Source organism: Rhinopithecus bieti, unplaced genomic scaffold (genome assembly GCF_001698545.2).
Source record: "Rhinopithecus bieti isolate Rb0 unplaced genomic scaffold, ASM169854v2 scaffold_24996, whole genome shotgun sequence".
Lineage (NCBI taxonomy): Eukaryota > Metazoa > Chordata > Mammalia > Primates > Cercopithecidae > Rhinopithecus > Rhinopithecus bieti.
Genome location: NW_016811678.1, coordinates 965,785 through 986,638, shown reverse-complemented (window position 1 = coordinate 986,638; position 20,854 = coordinate 965,785). Strand labels below are relative to the sequence as shown.

Genomic DNA, 20,854 nt, shown 5'->3' with positions numbered 1-20,854 from the left:
GGCACCTGTAATCCCAGCTACTTGGGAGGCTGAGGCAGGAGAATCATTTGAACCCAGGGACAGAGGTTGCAGTGAGCTGAGATCACGCCATTGCACTCCAGCTTGGGCAACAAGAGTGAAACTCTGTCTCAAAAAATAAAATTAAATTAAATTTTAAAAAACCCAATCCAATTAAAAAATGGGCACAAGATCTGAGCAGACATATCATAATACAAGATACACAGATGGCAAATAAGCATATGAAAAGATGCTCATCATTATTTGTCATCAGGAAATTTCAAATTAAAGCAATAGCGATATACCACTACAAATATATTAGAATAGCTAAACCTCCAAAAAAAAAAAAAAAAAAAACCTGATATCCACCAAATTCTGGCAAAGATGGACAGCAACAGGAACAGCCATTCATCAATGGTGGGAATGCAAAATGGCACAGCTACTTTGGAAGACACTTTTTTTAACAACACTTAACATAATCCTACCATATGATCTAGCAATTGCACTTAGATATTTACCCAACTAATTTGAAAACATATTCACACAAAAACCTATGCATTAATGTTTATAGCCGCTTTGTTCATAATTGCCCCAAACCGGAAGCAACCAAGATGTCCTTCAACAGGTGAACGAATAATGGTACACCCACGCAATGGAGTTTTCTCGCCAAAAAAAAAAAGCTATTAAGCCAGGAAAAGGCATGAAAGAATTGCTTAAAAAAAAAAAAAGAAGTCAGTTTGATAAAACTACATAGTATTAATATATAATTCCCATTCTATGACTGTTGGAAAAGACACAACTGTAAGTACAGAACAATAATCAGTGGCTGCCAGGAGTTCCAAGTTTGGCAGGAGGGATCAAAAGAGGAAATGCGGGGGCGTTTTTTAGGGCAGAAAATTATTCTAAGTGATACTGTCATGGTAAATGTATGACATTATGCACTTGTCAAAATCTATAGAATTCTATAGCTGAAATACTGAATCTTAATGTATGCAAAATTTTTAAAATACAGAAGTTAGGAGATCCCAGGAAGGAGTGAAGACTGTGATAAGAGAATGGAATTCTATTACAAATGTATGAAATAATCTCACTGAAGGGCATAGAGGGGGAAAGACGCTGACCTAAGTCATTTTGGAAATGGGTGGAGTCTGCAAGACTAGAGGCAAAAGGAACTGCACATAGCGCTGTGCTCCAGGGTTAATAACTCCAATGCCGCTATATACACTGCAGTCGAATAGTGAAGTAAATGGATGGCTGGGGGTGGGAGCCAGGTCTCTCACTGTTGGGCTGGGAATTTACAGATGAGCAAGGGGAGGAGGCTAGAATGATCCAAGGGGAGATGGATTAGAGACATTAGTGTGTTCACTTGAATACAGGTATAGACAGAAATACAGAAATGTGGATACACACATGTATTTCTCTGCTCTGTCAGCTGAGAGGGCCTAAAAAGACAGCCCAACAATGAGCAGACCCTCCCCAGAGCTTGACTTCTAATACCATTCTCCAATAAACCATGGCTGAGGCAGGAAATACAGATGCTCCTCAACTTACAATGGGGTTATGTCCTGATAAACCCATAATAAGTCAAAAACACGTGACTGACTGAGAGCTGCGGCTCACTGCTGGCGCCCAGCATGGCAGCGTAAGTGCAGTTTCCACTGAATTTGTATTGCTTTCATGCTATCATAAAGTCAAAAGACTGTAAGTTGAACCACTGTAAGTTGGGACCATCTGTGTGTGAGATAATCCTGGAGAATCTTGTAGTGCCAGAAAGTAAAAAACTGCTCAACAAACACACACACACACACATGCATGTACGTTGATGGGGGTATGGCAAAGTAACACAGGAGCCAACTGAAACAGATCCAAATGGCCAAAGCTGGGGCAATTTGATCAACAAAAGAAATAAAGTAGTATTGGATTATAACCCCAGGTAAAAAATAAATATTCACGCATTCACACTGATATAGACAGACAGACAGACAGGCAGGCAGACACAGACAGATAGATGATGGATGGATGGATAGATGATACAAGGTGGATGGATGGATGGATGGATAGATGGATGAATAGACAGAGAGAGATTAGCTGGATAGATAGATGGATGGATGAATGGATGGATGGATGGTATGGATGGATGGATGGACGGACAGATGGTAGGCAAACGATGATAGATGATTGATAGATGGATGGACAGACAGACGATGGATGGATGGATGGATGGATGGATGGATGGATGGACATATACGCAGATGATGGATGGATGGACGGTAGACGAACAGATTATAGATGATTAACGGATGGACAGACAGATGATGGATGGGTGGATGGACGGACAGATAGATGAAGGATGGATGGATGGACGAATGGATGGATAGACAGATAACGGATGGATGGATGCACAGATGGATGGATAGACAGAGATGGTGATATAGATATATGACTGAACACGTTAATAAATGAGGGAGAAGGGACAAACCTTCGGTATGGAAGAATTCCAAATAACTTACATAGATACTCTGCCCTCAAGGACGGGAAGCCTAACACTGTGCCCCTTGGATACAGACCACACACAGTGACTTCCTCCCAAAGAGCACAGTATGAAAAGCAGGAGTGGAGGGAGTAATTTGACAGTGGAGAAACCTGACAAATACTGCCTCAGTTGGTGGATCGAGGTCAGCATTGTTAGTCATAAGCCATGCTGACAGTAGCTGCGTGCCTTTGATATGTGATGAAAATGGCACTTCACCTCGGTGATCTTCCTCCTAAAAATTCATAACCCAAGTCTTATGAGAAAAACATCAGACAAATTTCAATAATAGGGCATTCCACAAAATCCGTCGAGTACTCCTCAAAGCTATCAAGGTCATCAAAAATAAGGAAAGTCTGAGAACTGCCATGGCCAAGAGGAGCCTAAAGAGAATTGACAACTAAATATAATGGGATCCTAGAACAGAAAAAGGACATTAGGTAAAACCTAAGGAAATCTAAATAAACTGTGGACTTCAGTTAACAATCATAAATCAACATTGGCTCACTAATTGTAACACACCAACGTAAGATGCTAATAGGGCGAATCTAGGGCATATGGGAACTCTCTATAATACAGTCTCAATTTTCTGTCAATCAAAACTTCTATAAAACATAAAGTCTATTGAAAATAATAATAATAACTGGCCGGGTGCAGTGCTTATGCCTGTGATCCCAGCAATTTGAGAGGCCAAGGCAGGTGCATCACTTCAGGTCAGGTGTTCAAGACCAGACTAGCCAACATGGTGAAACCCCGTCTCTACTAAAAATACAAAATTAGCCGGGCATGGTGGCGTGCACTTGTAATCCCAGCTACTCAGGCGGCTGAGGCAGGAGAATCACTTGAACCCGGGAGATGGAGGTTGCAGCGAGCTGAGATCATGCCACTGCACTCCAACCTGCGTGACAGAGTGAGACTCTGTCTCAAAAAATAATTTTTAAAAAATTTTACAAAAAGAATGAAGCTTTGAAACACTGCTATGTGGATTCCGCAAGTCATATATATCACTTATCACTTGGCTTCCACTGGCTATGACCCACTATACTAGGATATTGCCAATATGTGGAGGGAATTTCAATGTTTCTGCACTAACATTATCAAAGCTTATTGGATTCTCATGGTCTAATTAATTTCTAGACTGATAGGACCAAGGTTACATTTAAGCTGGCTAGGCTGAAAGCCCAGAAACAACTGAGTGCACCACTTTGTCCCAGCCACCCCCTCCAAAGCACAGAGGCCCACCCTCCCCTGTAGGCAACTGTGGTCATCTCCTTGTCCCTCTAACTCAACCCTGAAACTAAAACGTGCAGGCTCATTTACCTGAATGTGAGTGGGATCTGTCTTTCCACTGCTCAAAGCCAAGGTCATTGAGCTTTCTGCACCTATTATGTTGGTGCAAAAGTAATTGCGGTCTTTGCCAATGAAAGTCATACTTACTATCCTAGCCACTAAGTAGCCTGCCTCTTATCAAATGCAGAAGCTCCGCTATCTAGACTCTGAACATCATATCTACATGACACAACTCAGAAGGATATTAAAATAAATCATCCATTTTCAAAAATATTTCACTACAATGAAGCAATGATTTGCATGTGGCATAGAATATGACAATGACAATATCACTGCACTGCAAACGATCACAAAGTATTACAGGTATGAATAGGGTAATAGAGATAATAAGACACTCTCCAGAGGCTATATCATGTTGTAAAAATCTTAAAAATTTAATGCAGGATCTTTAAAGGTCATGTAAATGTAAATACCCAACTGATGTCTGGGATCCCTCTAGAATGTTGTGGGTTTTTTAAAAGAATCACTTTACATTTTGGATTATATGGTATCATGAATCAGATGGAATGTTGTTGTATTTTATATTATTTAGAAAAGGTCTGGCTTTGTTGCCCAGGCTGGGGGCACAATCTCTGCTTACTGCAACCTCCACCTCCCAGGCTCAAGCGATCCTCCTGCCTCAGCCTCCCACGTAGTTGGGACTACGGGCACACGCCACATCTGGCTAATTTTTGTTGAGATGGGGTTTCATTACATTGCCCAGGCTAGTCTCAAACTCTTGGCCTCAAGCGATCCTCCCACCTCCACCTCCCAAAGTGCTGGGATTACAGATGTGAGCCACCACACCAGCCAGAGGGTATTTTAAATGTGTGAAGTGGGTTGGGTGCGGTGGCTTACACCTATAATCCCAGCACTTTGTGAGGCCGAGGCAGGTGGATCATTTGAGGTCATGAGTTCAAGACCAGCCTGCCCAACATGGTAAAACCCCATCTCTACTAAAAATACAAAAAATAGCTGGGCGTGGTGGCGGGCACCTGTAGTCCTAGTTACTCGGGAGGCTGAGGCAGGAGAATCACTTGAACCTGGGAAGCAGAGGTTGCAGTGAGCTGAGATTATGCTATTGCACTCCAGCATGGGAGACAGAACAAGACTCCATCTCAAAAAAAAAAAAAGCAAACAAAATTTGTTAAGTGTATAAAGAAATGTCACAACTGGGGAATTTTCAATGTTCTGCTTTGTAACAATATTCTTATTTCTGCTAGCCAACTTCACTATAATCAAAAAAGTATAGTACAGTAGATAGGGATGACTTTCACCAAGCATGGATGGCATCAGTTTCCTGCTGCAGAAAAAGGAAGGTATAGTGAATGAGAAAAGGTCGCTGGATTTAACAATTAGCAGGTCACTTATGACATATAAAATAGCAAACTCAGCCCAGTAAATATTTACTGAATAAATGAAGGAGTGAACGAATGATAAGGAGGAAGGTTGGTCGTTACCAAAACTAGCAAAGAAGATGGAACAAAGTTTCTGATTCCAGAAGGGAAGACAATAAGAAAGGAAAGCAGCTAAAGGAAAGGGGGCTATTGATCCGCTAAGCACACCGAGAATCTGGTATGTACCAGGTACTCTAGAAAGTACTGGGAATGACAGTCCTGGTGTTCTAGTAACTCACAGCTTCCTAGAGGAGGCATCCTTGTTATATGTGCATATAGATCTGACAGAAGTAGTCTCAAAGGAAGAGAAGTTTGCTTTACAATTTTTGAAGAGCGGAACTACACAAGGTGAACTGGGGTGGGTAGGGAAAGGAGGGCATTTCTGGCCAAAGAAATACCTTGAGCAAATGCACAGAAGAAAGAAGGAATATGGCAGCACCGTTTAAGAGCCCAGAGAGGGGGCATGAAATGAAATGAAAAAGGACCCGATTGTGAAGGCCATTACAAATCCAATAAAATGATTAGGTGTTTCTCTTGCATGTTATGTGAGATGTCACATGTTCCAAAATGTAGAGAAACAATAAGCTTGGAATGAGCAGCATAAACAAGGAGGATATTGAATAGCTGATATCTGCTCTTGGTTATGTATGGATTGTATGATGATTTTAGTGCATTCTTCTGGTCTTTAGGGTTTGTTTTGCTCCTTTTCTGCTTCTTTCCTTTGTCTTTTAGTTACATCTCTGCTTCATTTTATTTATTTATTTATTTATTTATTTATTTATTTATTTATTTATTTATTCATTCATTCATTTTTTGAGACAGAGTCTCACTCTGTCGCCCAGTGGCACGATCTTGGCTCACTGCAACCTCCGCCTCCCAGGTTCAAGCGATTCTTCTGCCTCAGCCTCCTGAGTAGTTGGGATTACAGGTGCCAGTCACCACATCCAGCTAAGTTTTTTATTTTTAGTGAAGCCAGGGTTTCACCATGTTGGCCAGGCTGGTCTCGAACTCCTGACCTTAGGTGATCCGCCTGCCTCGGCCTCCCAAAGTGCTGGGATTATAGGCGTTAGCCACCGTGCCTGGCTACATCTCTGCTTTTAAACACTAGTATCCGTAGAGTAAATTGCTAGCCTACTTATTAAATGGGATCTGATGAGATCTGATTAGGATTAGGAAAAGATGTTTTCATGTAAGTGTCAGGAAATTCTTTCGAGTAACACTGCAACAGCAGCCATACAACCTGAACTGGACGACACCTTTCCATCAAATAAAGAAAATGAGTTCACCTGGAAATAATCTATCAATATCAAAGAGTCCCATCTGGATTGGCATTACTGTCCACTAGCGAGATGCGAACCCCAACTCTACAGTGGTATAATGTCTGGTTCTGGACAAGATGGAGTAGACGTACCTCTCCCTATTCCGCCTGCTAAGTACAGCTAAATATAAAGAATATTATATATAAGGCAAGCAAAAAGATTCTCAAAGGTAGAGATAAGAAGGCACACTAGCTAGGGGCCTTGGGATCTGAGGAACAACATAGTGGTGAGTTTCTTGAGTTTTATTTTTGGCTCAGATATCCTGGACTGGGCTGCAAGCCAGAAACACCAATGGCTGTGGACAATTATTGGATTAAAAAAAAACCAAAGAGTTCCAAGTAAAGGCTGCTCTCTTAGGACAGCAGGAACAGGGCAGCCTAGTAAGACAGAAGACTTTTAGACAATAACTACCCTAGGCCATGAGAAAAACTGGCCTCATTCCCATCCAGTCAGCAAATGCTGAGTGAGGAACTCAGACTCCCACCTTCACCTGGCTGTAACGAGGTACCCCTCTTGACTCCTGGTACTAGGGAGGTATCAGAGAAGGTGAGTGGGAAATCCTGTCCTCCTCCTCTAATGTCATACAGACTACACAGGGAGCCTGGACTTTCACTCTACCTAGCAGTAACAAGGCACCTCTCCCCGACACATTCGAGTGGTGTCAGAAGAAGCTTAGCGGAGAACCAGGACTTCTACCACCAGCCAGCAGCAACAAGGTCCCCCCACCTCCATCCTATAACGTCAGTGGAGTCTGAGGGGGGAACAGTCACAAGATGGCTCTCCCTTCCTCATCAGAAGGGTATCACAGGAGGCTGACAGGAGCCAGAACTTCTGCCCTCACTTGGAAGTAACAAGGCACCCTTCCTACAGTAGGTCAATAGAAGCTGAGAGGGGAACTGGACTTTCACCTCTCCCTGAAGTAAGGAGGTAACACCCTCTCACGCCACCCCCATACTGCAGTGTCAAAGGAGGCCGGCTAAGGCAGAAGATTTATTAATAAAAAAGATCCAGAGTCTCCTAATATAACACCAAAAATGTCTGGCAAACAACTGAAAATCACTTATCATACCAAGAAACAGGAAAATCTCAATTTGAATGAGAAAAGACAATCAAAACATGCCAACATGGTATGTGTTGGAATTATCTGATTAAGATTTTAAAGTAGCCATCATAAATGTGCTTCAACGAGCAATTAAAGACAGACACAAGAAATAGAAAGTTGGCTGGGTGTGGTGGCTCATGCCTGTAATCCCAGGGGGGTCGAGGTGGGTGGATCACTGGAAGCCAGGAGTTCAAGACCAGTCTGGCCAACATGGTGAAACCCCATCTCTAATAAAAATAAAAAAATTAGCTGGGCATGGTGGTATGGCCTGTAATCCCAGCTACCCAGGAGGCTGAGGCAGGAAAATCACTGGAACTCGGGAGGCAGAGGTTGTAGTGAGCCGAGATTGTGCCATTGGATTCCAGCCTGGATGATAGAGTGAGATTCTGTTTCTCAAAAAAACAAAAAAAGAAGAAGAAATAAAACAAAAGAGAAAAGAAGAGAAGAGAGACGAGAGACGGAAGGAAGGAAGGAGAAATAGTTAAATAGAAATAGGAAAATAATCAAATGGAAATTTTAGAATTGAAAAATATAATAACTAAAATAATAAATGGTTCAACAGAATAGAAGAGTAAAAAGACAGAATGAATCAATCTAAAGTTAGAACAAGAGTCTAAAAAACAGAGAGACTAAAAGAGAAACAAAGCCTCAGATACCTGTGGGACCATAACAAAAAAAATCTAACATTTGTGTCATTAGAGATGTAAAAAGAGAAGAGAAATAAGATAAGGCTGAAAAAAGTATCTAGAGAACAACTAGAAACTTCCCCAATTTGTAAAGGGCATATACCTGCAGATTCAGGAAGCTGAGCATGCCTCCAAAACAACAGACCCAAAGAAATCCAGGCCAAGGCAACCTGTAATCAAACTTCTGAAAACTAAAGACCTGAATATTTTTAAAAATCTTGAAAACAGGGAGAGAGAAACATCTTACCTAAAGGAGAAAAACAACTAAATGACAAAGGATTTTCATCAGATACCAGAGAAGCCAGAAGGAAAGAAAAGAACTGTCAATCCAGAATACTTTACCTACCAAAAATATCCTTCAGGAACGGAGAGGAAACCAAGACAGTGGCAGATGAAGGAAAACTAAGAGGACTGGTTGCTATCACACTGGCTCTAAGAGAATTGCTAAAGGAAGTTCTTCAAACAGATGGGGAAGATTCCAAAGGAAACTTGGACCATCTGGAAGAAAGAAAGAACAACAGAAGGAGTAAGAACATGAGTAAATACAATAAACTCTTCTTCTCTTGAGTTTTCTAAGTTATCTTTGATAGTTGAAGCAAAAATTGTAACAGGATGCCATGTGATTTTCACTGTAGGTGCAGGAAACATCTAAGATATTCTAAGTAAGGGAGGGAAAAGAGATTTAAGAAAGGTAAAGTTTCCACATTTCACTCAAACTGCTAACATGTTGACACTAGTAGACTGTGATATATTATATATGCATAATGTAATATGTAAATCAACCACTAAAAAGTCTATACGAAGAGACGCACTCAACAACAGTGCAGAGAAATAAAAATGGAATTCTAAAATAGATTGGCAGAGTAGACTAAAAAAGTATGACAACTGTATGTTGCCTATAAGAAACTCACTTCAAATATAATGATACAGGCAGGTTGAAAGGCAAAGGACAGAAAAACATATGCCATGCAAACATTGATCAAAAGAAAGCCGAAGTGGCTTTATTATTGTCAGATAGAGTAAACTTCTGTTTATATATCCTTCTTCCAATGAGAAAATTACAGAGATGGAGAGGAGATTAGTGGTCGCCAGAGGCTAGGGATAGTTGGTATTGGACTACAAAGGAAGTGTGAGAAAGATCTTTGTGGTGATAGAACAGTTTTCTATCTGGGTCATGGTGATGGCTACATAAATCTACACATAAAACAGCATAGAACTAAACACACACATGTGAGTGCATTTAAAATTGGTGAAATCTGAATAAGGTCTATTGGTTGTATTAATGTCTATTTCCTGATTTTGATAACATACTATGATCATGTAAGATGTTATCACTGGGAAAAACTACGTGAAGGGTACCTGAGACCTTTCTGTACCATTTTGCAGCTTCCTATGAATCTATAATTGTTTTAAAGTAAAGAGTTGGTATTCAGTTTTCTTTTGTGGCTCTCTTGGTATAACAATAGGAGAGTAGTCCTTCATTCAACATGAATGCAGCAGCTTGCACTCTTTCAGAAGTCCCGGGATTATTAGTAGAAATTGAGGCCGGGCACAGTGGCTCATGTCTGTAATCCCAGCACTTTGGGAGGCCGAGGTGGGAGGGTGCTTGAGCTCAGGAGTTTGACAGCAGCCTGGCCAATACGGTGGGAACCCACCTCAATAAAAAAATTTAAAAATTATCTGGGCATGGTGGCTCACGCCTATAGTCCCAGCTACTCCTCGAGAGGCTGAAGTAGGAGGACTGCTTGAGCCTGGGAGGTTGAGGTTGCAATGAGCCAGGTTCACACCACTGCACTCCAGCCTGGGTGACAGAGTGAGATGAGACCCCATCTCCAAAATAAAAAAATAAATCGAGCAATCTTCTGAGAAAGCAGAGAATGATAAACAGGTATTTGATGATTCGGACCTCTCTGGTTTCAGATCACCTGACTCAGCTCAGGAGCTTAAAGAAAGGGCCAATGGACCAGGCCTGAGAAGTGACTATTTCCTAAGAAGTGGTACCATTTTTTCATCTTTCACTAGACACTGGTATAAGAATAGAGAGGCCATGGCTGAAAAATGACAAGATCTGCATACTCTGATATCAGAAAAAGGAAAAGAAGCGCCAGAAAACACATAATTGCAAGGAATCTAAATGAGCCTTGTTTTACTTTTTGGATGGGTTTCTGTATTATTTCCTCATGGCCATGGTTCCCAAGCAGTGGGAGCACAGTACTCACTGGGACACTGCAAGGCATCTTGAATTTTAAAGAGGAACGCAGTGACACTGGACATCTGTTGGGCATTCCATCAACTACCAGCTTGAGAGAGTTCCTAGTTTCAACATTAGGCTATGTCACATTTCTTTCGATGATGTCATAACAAATAGAACTGCTAGGTATTTCTTTTGACCCACAGGTCTTGTGAAAAAGCTATTGAGGCACTAGAGAACTATGAACGTGCAAGTTGGAAACCTCCATGTTAGGGTATCCGTGGTGTTTAAGTAATTAATTTCAAAGCATTTTGGATAGTCACCTGGACCATCTGTCTCACTCTGGGCATTCTAAGGACAACTTCTCATAATCTGGACTCCATAATGTGATATCTATATCTTTGCTGGAATTTCTTCCTGACATCGCAGAGCCAACCCATTCACTCTCCATCTACATGAAAAATAAATATGCAAGTAACATCATCTCCATGGAAGACACCATCACAATCACCTGTTTCCCAGGTTAGAGGCCAGGGAGTCATGCCTGAACCTGCACACTCATCAATGGTCCTCATTTAATACTTTGCCAGGTCTACCACTCACCATTCTCACTCATCACAGCTTTTGTCTCAGACCCCCATTTCACCCTCAGATTGCTGGACCTGAGGGTGAAACAGTTGCTGAACCTGAGGGTTATAACAGGTTTGTTGTTGTTGTTGTTTTAGATATGGAGGAGGGTCTCACTATGTTGTCCAGGCTGAGCTAGAACTCCTGGACTCAAGTGAGTCTCCTGCCTCAGCCTCCTGAGTAGCCGAGACTACAGGCACATGACACCACAGCTGGCTATCACAACAGGGTTTTAACTGGTTTCTCTGTCTTACAGCTTTTCAATCCATCCCCTGTAATGCTGCCAGACAATTTTTTCTGAAACATAAATCTTGATTGTGGCACTTCCCTACCTAAAGCTCTCCAGTGCCTCCCCATGCCCTTTAGGGAAAATGACATTTAGGATGCCATTCAATGCTATCTGTGATCTTAACCCTGCCTAATAATCTCCTTCCCCTGCAACCCTTCTCTTGACCTTCAGCCATCCCAAACTACTTGTGGTTCTCAATGTGCCATGTCTCCGTGCTTCTCCTTGGACCTCTGCTTGTACTGTTTCGGCTTAAATGTTTTTCCTACCTCGCCATCATTTAAGATCCAGTTAAATGGTGTCTCCTTTGTGAAGCCTCTCCTGATGGGACCAAGTAGTCCTCAGAATGCACCCATTAGCTCCCTTCCATTCTTCCATCATAGCTCTGATTACATTTCTCAGCACTTTTTTTTTTTTTAAAGATATTTGTCTTTTTCTGTTAGACCATTCTTGAAGGCAGGAACTGATATGGTTTGACTGTGTCCCCACCCAAATCTCACCTTGAATGGTAGTTCCTGTAATTCCCACGTGTTGTGGGAAGGAGCTGGTGGGAGATCACTGAATCATGCGGTGGTTTCCCCCACACTATTCTTGTGGTAGTGAATAAGTCTCATGAGATCTGATGGTTTTATAAGGAGTTTCCTCTTTCGCTTGGTGCTCTTTTCTCTCTTGTCTGCCAACACCTAAGAGATGTGCCTTCCACCATGACTGTGAGGCCTCCCCAGCCATGTGGAACTGTGAGTCCATTAAATCTCTTTTCCTTTATAAATTACCCAGTCTCGGGTACGTCTTTACCAGCAGCGTGAAAACGGACAAATATAGGGACCACTGTTTACTCATCCTTGTAATCTAGAGTACCCAGTCCTCTGTATTCTCAGAACACCCATGTGCCTGACACACATGGGTATTCAACAAACATTATAGAGAATAATGAGGGTCTATTCTCAGATTCTCTCCTCTGTCCTGGTGCCATGTCTGGTTGTGCACTGATCACACTGATTTTCAGTCGTTTTCCCCACTAAACCACGAGCTCCTTGTGGGTAGGGGAAGACCCATAAAAGCAGCAGTAACAACTATTTATTAACTGCCTATTTCACTTCAGGTTCCCTTCTAAGTTCTTTCTTTCTACTTTTTCCTTCCTTCTTTCCTTCCATCCTCCCTCCTGCTCTTCTCTTCTTCTCTTTCTCTCTCTCTCTCTTTCTTTCTTGATGGAGTCTCACTCTGTCGCCCAGGCTGGAATCCTTCTAGCTACTTTAAATATGTTACTTTTAATCTTGATAATGGCCTTGAAAGCAATACTATTAGTATCAATTTCGAATAAGGATATGAGGGATCTAATTAGAGAGAATAGAGAGACAGAGAGAGAGGAACAGGGAGTCTAGGAGAGTGGTTTAAAATCAGTACAGTTCCAGTAACCCACTGGAACAAAAAATAGAATTCCTGAGTCCATACTGATAAATAAATATATAAATGGGAGGTAAGGGAGGGCTTTTGTTTATAGTAGAATGCTGAAGGTAAATGTGGAAGGAGTGGTACAGTTACAAAAATCAATATTTTACAATCAATAAAACATTTTATCAGGCAGGAACCATCAATAAGTGCTAAATCTATGGGGAAATTTTGGTAAGAAGCGAGATACTGCATTGTCTTATGGTACCTTTTCATAGATAGCTTATTAGGTGCAAAGGAGAGAAACAGAAGAACTGGGTAAAAGTAGTTGGCTGAACAAAATCATCACCACTAATGAGAGAGACATGGACACCAGGTACCAAGTGTGACACTCTGAAAAGGACACATCGCCAACGCAGTATTCCATCTGAGGATGTACAACCTCAATCTAGCCACAAGGAAAAATCAGGCAAATATAAAACAAAAAACATTTCTTTTCCTTTTTTATTGAGATGGTCTCGCTGTGTTGCCCAGACTCAACTGCAATGGCATAATCACGGCTCACTGCAGCCTTGACCTCCTGGGCTCAGATGATCCTTCCACCTTAGCCCCCTAAGTAGCTGGGACTACAGGTTCGTGCCATCACGCCTAGGAAATTTTTCTATTTTTAAATAGTGATAGGGTCTCACTATGTTGCCCAGAGTGGTCTTGAACTCCTGGGGTCAAGGGATCCACCTGTCTCAGCCTCTCAAATTTCTAGGATTACAGGTGTAAGCTACTGCACCTCACCAAGAAATATTTCTATTAAAAGAAAGGGAAGGGGGGAAACTGTATTCTTTTAAAATAGCAACATCATAAAAGACAAAGGAAGACTGTGGAAATGTTCCAAATTGAAGGTGACTACAGAGACATGAGAAGAAAATGTAGTATCTGCCTAGATTAGGGGTTGGGTAACTGTGGCTGGTAGGCCCAATCTGGCCACATTTAGCTCACAAACCTTTTTAAGGACAGTCTTTGCATTTTTAAGAGATTGTAAAATGAGTAAACAAGCAAAGAATATCTGACAGAGACTATATGTGCCTTGCAAACCTCAAATATTTACTTTATATAAAAATTAAAATATTTACTTTATATCTTTTTTTTTTTTTTTGAGATGGAGTCTCACCCTGTCACCCAGGCTGGAGTACACTCGCCCAGGCTCGACTCACTGCAACCTCCACCTCCCGGGTTCAAGCGATTCTCCTGTCTTAGCTTCCTGAGTAGCTGAGATTACAGGCCCCTGCCACCACACCCAGCTAATTTTAGTATTTTTATTAGAGATGGGGTTTCGCTATGTTGGCCAGGCTGGTCTCGAACTCCTGACCTCAAGTGATCTGCCCGCCTCAGCCTTCCTCCCAAAGTGCTGGGATTACAGGCATTAGCCACCGCACCCGGCCCATATTTTCTTTATAAACAAAGTTTGTGGACTCCTGCAGAGTAGATCCTGAACTGGAGGGGGAAATGCTATAAAGGACATTACAAGTTGAACTGACAAAATGTGAATATGGATGGTAGATTAAAGTCATGTATCAGTTTACAGTTTTGAAGTTGATAACTGTATTGTGGTTATAAGAGACAATATTCCTAGTCTTAAGAAATTCACACTGAAACATTTAGGGGAAAGGACCATGACCAATGCAACATTTCCTCAAATGGCTCAGAAAAGACAGATATGTGCATGTGTATGCTGGGGGGCGGGGAGCCGGGGCGGGGGGTGCGGAAGGGAGGGAGAGAGGGAGAGAGAATAAGAGCACAAGAGAGCGAGCAAGAGAACAAGCAAATGGCAGAAAAATGGTAACAGGTGATTTGGCAAATCTGTGTCCTTTGTTCTATTTTTATCATTGTATTTTTTTGTAAATTTGAAATAATTTCCAAGTTTAAAACAAAAGACAAAGAAAGAAGGAAGGAAAGAAGGGAATACAGGCTCTGGAGTCAGATGTCAGGGCTTAAATCCCATTTCTCCTCCTTACTGGCTGTTTCATCTTGGGCAAGTTACTGAACCCCTTGANGGGGGTGCGGAAGGGAGGGAGAGAGGGAGAGAGAATAAGAGCACAAGAGAGCGAGCAAGAGAACAAGCAAATGGCAGAAAAATGGTAACAGGTGATTTGGCAAATCTGTGTCCTTTGTTCTATTTTTATCATTGTATTTTTTTGTAAATTTGAAATAATTTCCAAGTTTAAAACAAAAGACAAAGAAAGAAGGAAGGAAAGAAGGGAATACAGGCTCTGGAGTCAGATGTCAGGGCTTAAATCCCATTTCTCCTCCTTACTGGCTGTTTCATCTTGGGCAAGTTACTGAACCCCTTGATGTGTCAATTTCTCATCCATAAGACAGAGGTCAGGCTGGGCGTGGTGGCCCATGCCTGTAATCCCAGCACTTTGGGAGACTGAGACAGGCGTACCACTTGAGGTCAGGAGTTCAAGACCAGCCTGGCTAACATGGTGAAACACCATTTCTACTGAAAATACAAAAATTAGCTGGGTGTGGTGGCTCACGCATGTAGTCCCAGCTACTCAGGAGGCTAAGGCAGGAGAAACGCTTGAAGTGGGGAGGCAGAGGTTCCAGTGAGCTGAGGTTGCATCACTGCACTCCAGCCTGTGCAACAGAGCAAGATTCCATCTTAAAAAAAAAAAAAAAAAAAAAAGACAGAGGTCTCGATAGTACCTACCTTACAGGGATGCTGTGAGGATTTAAAAATACACTTGACAGTGTCTGTCACATATTAAGCATTTGCCAAATTAGGTGGTTTTATAAAAATAAAAATAACTGAAGCAGCAATAACTGAATCATGCTATGAGCTAGGTGCTGTGTTAAGTGTTTCATAGCAATGGCCTTGGCTAGCAATATGCCCATTTTCCAGATGAAAAGCTAAAAAGAGACAAGGGCCAAGATTAAAGCCCTCTAATCAATCTGACTCCACATATAATCTCTTCTCATTCATCACACTACAGAAAGATGAAAGAACTTGCACAAAGTCACCTAGTTAACAAGTGGTGGTGTAAGATTTGTGCCAAGTCTACTTTACAATTAACCCTGTGGCTTTCCATTCTTCATGTCTGAACACTGAATCCCTTGCTGCACAGCCTGGTGTCCAGAACTCAGCAGGCACTCAATAAACACTCGAAGAACTGAATTGGCTTGAATGAGACAGTTTGCTATCTATTTCCTCTATCCTCATGGAAAGAGAGAAGAAATCTTACAGACTGAAGTAAAGTATTAGACTAAAATTAAATTGTCCAGTTTTAAATGTTCCTTTGAATACTGCCAATGGTTTCAAAAGCTGCCCTGTAGTGTACAAAAGATCAATGGACTAGAGGGAGAGAAGGCTGTGATTCCAGTTTGACAGAGCCATTTAAGCCAGTCTCTTCACCGTTCAGACCTCAGTTTCCATAAGGAAAAAGTGAGAGGGTTAAATCACATATTTCAAACACCTCAGGAGAGATCTGATCCTAGGCTTGACTTCATTTCTAGAAATAATCTTCTAAATGCAACATACAGAACGCAATCACAGGTAACAAGGCACGGGAGAAGACAAGGCAACATGAATGAGAACCTGCAGAAATGACAGACAACAGACACACGGCCACAGAAACTTTAGACATTGGAATTATCAGATGCAAACCATAAAACAACTCACTTCCAGTACTCAAGAAGATAAAACCCAAGCTCGAAAACTTCAGCAGGGAAATAGAAATTATACAAAATAGCATTTTTGAAATAAACCAAGCAGAAATTACACAATTAAAAAACATGAAATCTAAAATTAAGAAATTAATGGCTGAATTTAATAGCATAGGAGACACAGCTGAAGCAAAACTTAGTGAACTGGAATATGAATCAATAGAAACTACCCAAAATGAAATATGGAGAGATGGAGAGACAAAAGCAAAAAAATACAAATGAGAAGGCAAGAGATATAAAAAAAAAATAGTGATGTCTAACATATGTTTAATTGGAGTCCCAGAGGAGAAAATATAATGAGAAAGAATATGTATTTAAAGAAATAAAGACTAAGAAATTTTCCAGAACTTCTCCAGAAAATTAACAAATTATTTCAGTGGCCCACCTCTATCAAGAACTGGATTTTTCCTTTGCTAGGAGTTATTTACTTAAGAAAGATACTAGATTCATGTACTTATTCTATCTAACAAAAGGACTAAAGGGGAAAAATGGAAATAGTGTTATAAACTAAAATCCCAAACAAAATTCTCCAGATGCCAAGATTCAAGCAATCTAAAATTTGATAGATACCTCAATATTGCTTCTGACAGCTAGAAACTCATATGGGGACTATTTACTATTTTAGCTTTTCCCTGTCATTCCAGGAAAGGACTAGAGGTTATTACAAGGACATTTTGCTTTGTTTTGTTAGCATGCACCTTCTAAAAACTGCAAACCAGAAAGTACTTCAAGACGTCGAGAGGAGGGCTAAACAAGAAGCAATTTCACACAGAAAAGAGTTTATGAGCCCAGCAGACAGAATTTAGTGCTTTCTTATTTTTGTTTTAGGAAAGGTAGTAAACAAGCAAATAATACCTATAACAATGTAAGAGGAAAATAAAGAGAGAAGAGAAGGAAAGAACAGCAGGGTCGGGGGACAGAAGAATCCATGTTTGAGTTATTCTTACCTTTTTGTGTGCTATCAGGAGGCAATTAGAGTGTTCGTGTTCACATGCAATTTCATAGTCAGGGATCAGATCCACCAACTCGCGGACAAACTGCACCACTTCCTCATGCCAGGGCACATGGGCCATGGTAAGACTGCTTGCTGAACTTTCTCCACAGTAGGTAACACCCTGTGGAAACAGTACAACCATCAGAGATGACTACAGACCTACCTGCATGTCATAGAAGAAGACTTTCAGAGCCAGAAAGCCTTCTTGAAGTCATCCAATGCAATCCAGTCCGCATTTTACAGTGAAGGAAGTGAACATAGAGATGATAAAATCTGCTTAGGAGACCATACAAGTAGCTACTGACAAAGACAGCAGGCTGATGCCCTCGCTACTCTATGACATTGCTGGGGCTTAAGTACCTGTCCTTCCTACCGTTGTCACAATCTATGCTGTCTGGTCACAATAATGTATTTGAATCAATAGCATGTCTTTTGATTCAGATTCATCTGTGCACTATAACTGAGGAATTCTGAAGGGGTTATCACCCCTTAGGATAATAATGGGGACATAGTGGACACTCATAAAAATTCACTGACCAAGTAATTGATTCACTGGGAAAATAAGCAGAGCTTCCATTTTCTAGTATAATTGAGATTGAAACTGGCAAACTTTTTCCTTAAAGTGCCAGGTAAGGATCCCTTTAAAATAATAATAATAATTATGATGATGATGATGATGATGATGATGATGATGATGATGATGATTTTGAGACAGAGTCTTGCTCTGTTGCCCAGGCTGGAGTGCAGTGGCGCGATCTCGGTTCACCACAACCTCCACCTCCTGGGTTCAAGAGAGTCTCGTGCCTCAGCCTTCCGAGTAGCTGGGATTACAGGCGCCTGCCACCACGCCTGGCTAATTTTTGTACTTTTAGTAGAGATGGGGTTTTGCCATGTTGACCAGGCTGGTCTTGAATTCCTGGCCCCAAGCAATCTACCTGCCCCAGCCTCCCGAAAGTGCTGGGATCACAGGTGTGAGCCACTACACCTGGCCTAAAATTATTCTTTAAGGAATTCATTTTGTAATGCACTTTGAATGTGGTTGTATAGACAATCATGCCAAAAGGGAAATATATTTGTGCATGCACCTATATACTTTTACACACAACTACATATACACATGTATTTCACCAACATAGAAATTCTTCTTAAGTACAACTGCAGAAAGATAAACTGTCTTAACTCTTTTGGACTCTCTAACAGCCCAGGCATACAAGAGCCCAAAATTTCATAACTAAGTTCTCTATTTGGTAAGTTACATAATGGTAAATGATTAATTTTCTAATAATAAAAGAGTTATCTTATTTCTTGAGATAAATCTTAACTCTGTGGGCTCTTCAAATATTCACAAATCAAACTTTTCTCAACAACTTGTTTGAATATCCCAGAAACGATTCTGCTAAGTGGGGAATAACTGGGGGGGACTGGGAGAAAGGCATGTGCACCCTTCTTATACATTCTGTCTCTCTCACACACACACAAACAGAAACACACACCAATACGTATAAAGACAGGACTCACACACACATACCACAGACAATTTGGAGAATGCAGAATGACACTGAATTTTTTTTATTTTCTATTTTATTTTATTTTGGAGACAAAAGTCTCATTCTTGTTGCCCAGGCTGGAGTGCAGTGGTGTGATCTCGGCTCACTGCAGCCTCCACCTCCTCAGTTGAAGCGATTCTCCTGACTTAGCCTCCCAAGTAGCTGGGAATACAGGCACGTGCCACCATGCCCAGCTAATTTTTGTATTTTTAGTAGAGATAGGGTTTCGCCATGTTGGCCAGGGCTGGTCTTGAACTCCTGACCTCAAGTCATCTGCCCATCTCGGCCTCCCGTGCGCTGGGATTATAGGCGTGAGCCACCACGCCTGGTCGACACTGAATTTTTAAAAACCAACAAATGAGCAGAGTGACCCAGACCCTGATGGCAGAGCTGGGACCTGGATGAAGATTCACATGAGCTTTGCCAAACACTCGACTCAAGACAGCTGTTCAGAAAGATTACTGGTGCACTAAACTGAGATGGCCTTTGCGGAATATAAACGACAGCCACCCCACTTAATTACAATAAACAAGAGAATCTTCTCAGCTTGCCCAGTGATTTAGAGGATTCATTAAACAGAATTGGAGCTGAAACTGTGCCCTTCTTTAGCTCTTTGTTAAAGAAACCAACGACTAACAGAAATTCTTGTGTTTGCAGGACGGCAGTATAAGAAAATAAACAACTTGCTAAAATGCTGAAACTCCCTCTGCTTATAAGATTTAAAAAAAACTGGCTGAAATTGGTTGGAACCAACATGGCCAATGGAGTCTGAGTAGAAACAGCTTGCTGATGTCACAGCCCAAATTTCCAACACATTTCATACTAACTCCGCCTGAATTTGCATATGTAATCCATGAGGAAGCATGATGAAATAGACAACTGCACGTGTCCGAGGACTTTTCAGATCTCCCCTTTCCTTCCAGTAAACACTTACTAATCCGAGAATCCATCCCCTGATAAAATCACTGCCTTAAAGCCTGCACAGGAAGACAAATTTGAGCTGGACTTAGTGTCTCTTTATTAGTCGACTTGCAATAACAAAGCTTTTTTTCCCCCCCTCAAAAACCCTATGTCAATTAGTATTGGCTTCCAGAGCATCAGGCAGTGAGCCCCTTTTGCTCAGTAACAGAGCTTAAGGTGAAGAAAAAAGGCAAATAATGACATGGTTCAAGCAATCATTATGAAAGCATGGCTGAAACACTGCTAGCCTTACCCAAGTGCATAAAACACATGAAAATGATTTATTGATAAGCCAAATTAGTCATAAAAGTGTACTCTACCTCAATTTAAATACTGCTTATATGTGGATTACACAAACAACCATGTATGCAGTAGCTACTTCAAAGGACTTCCTTTTTAATATTTAAAAAGTTAGTTCACTGAATCACAGAGTTGTTAGATAAGATCTTGTCTTCATGAGAACAGCTTTTGAAAGTATTTTAATATTTTATTACACAGCAAAAACAGCCATGAAACACGGAGGGGAGATTTAGTTTGGGAATGGAATGAGAGAATGCCTGCTGTGGTTCATTATCATGACTCCACCATTTCTTACAACTCTATGATGCTTTATGGTATTTTCACATAAAGTTTCTCATTTTAGCCAGATAAAACCCTTTGAGGAGGCTAGGCACGGTGGCTCATGCCTGTAATCCCAGCTCTTTGGGAGGTTGAGGCGGGCAGATCACTTGAGGTCAGGAATTCGAGACCAGCCTTGCCAGCATGGTGAAACTCCGTCTC

The 20,854-nt window shown here is 41.3% G+C and overlaps 1 protein-coding gene across 1 annotated transcript in view; it reads right to left on the bottom strand.

Annotated features, from left to right (window-relative positions):
* LOC108543845 (S-adenosyl-L-methionine-dependent tRNA 4-demethylwyosine synthase-like) overlaps positions 1-20,854 on the bottom strand; it is a 127,637-nt gene that overhangs the window by 26,730 nt on the left and 80,053 nt on the right. The window contains exon 4 of the mRNA XM_017894650.1: positions 17,521-17,688. Coding sequence (XP_017750139.1) covers positions 17,521-17,688 — 168 coding nt within the window. The remainder of the gene's footprint in view (positions 1-17,520; positions 17,689-20,854) is intronic.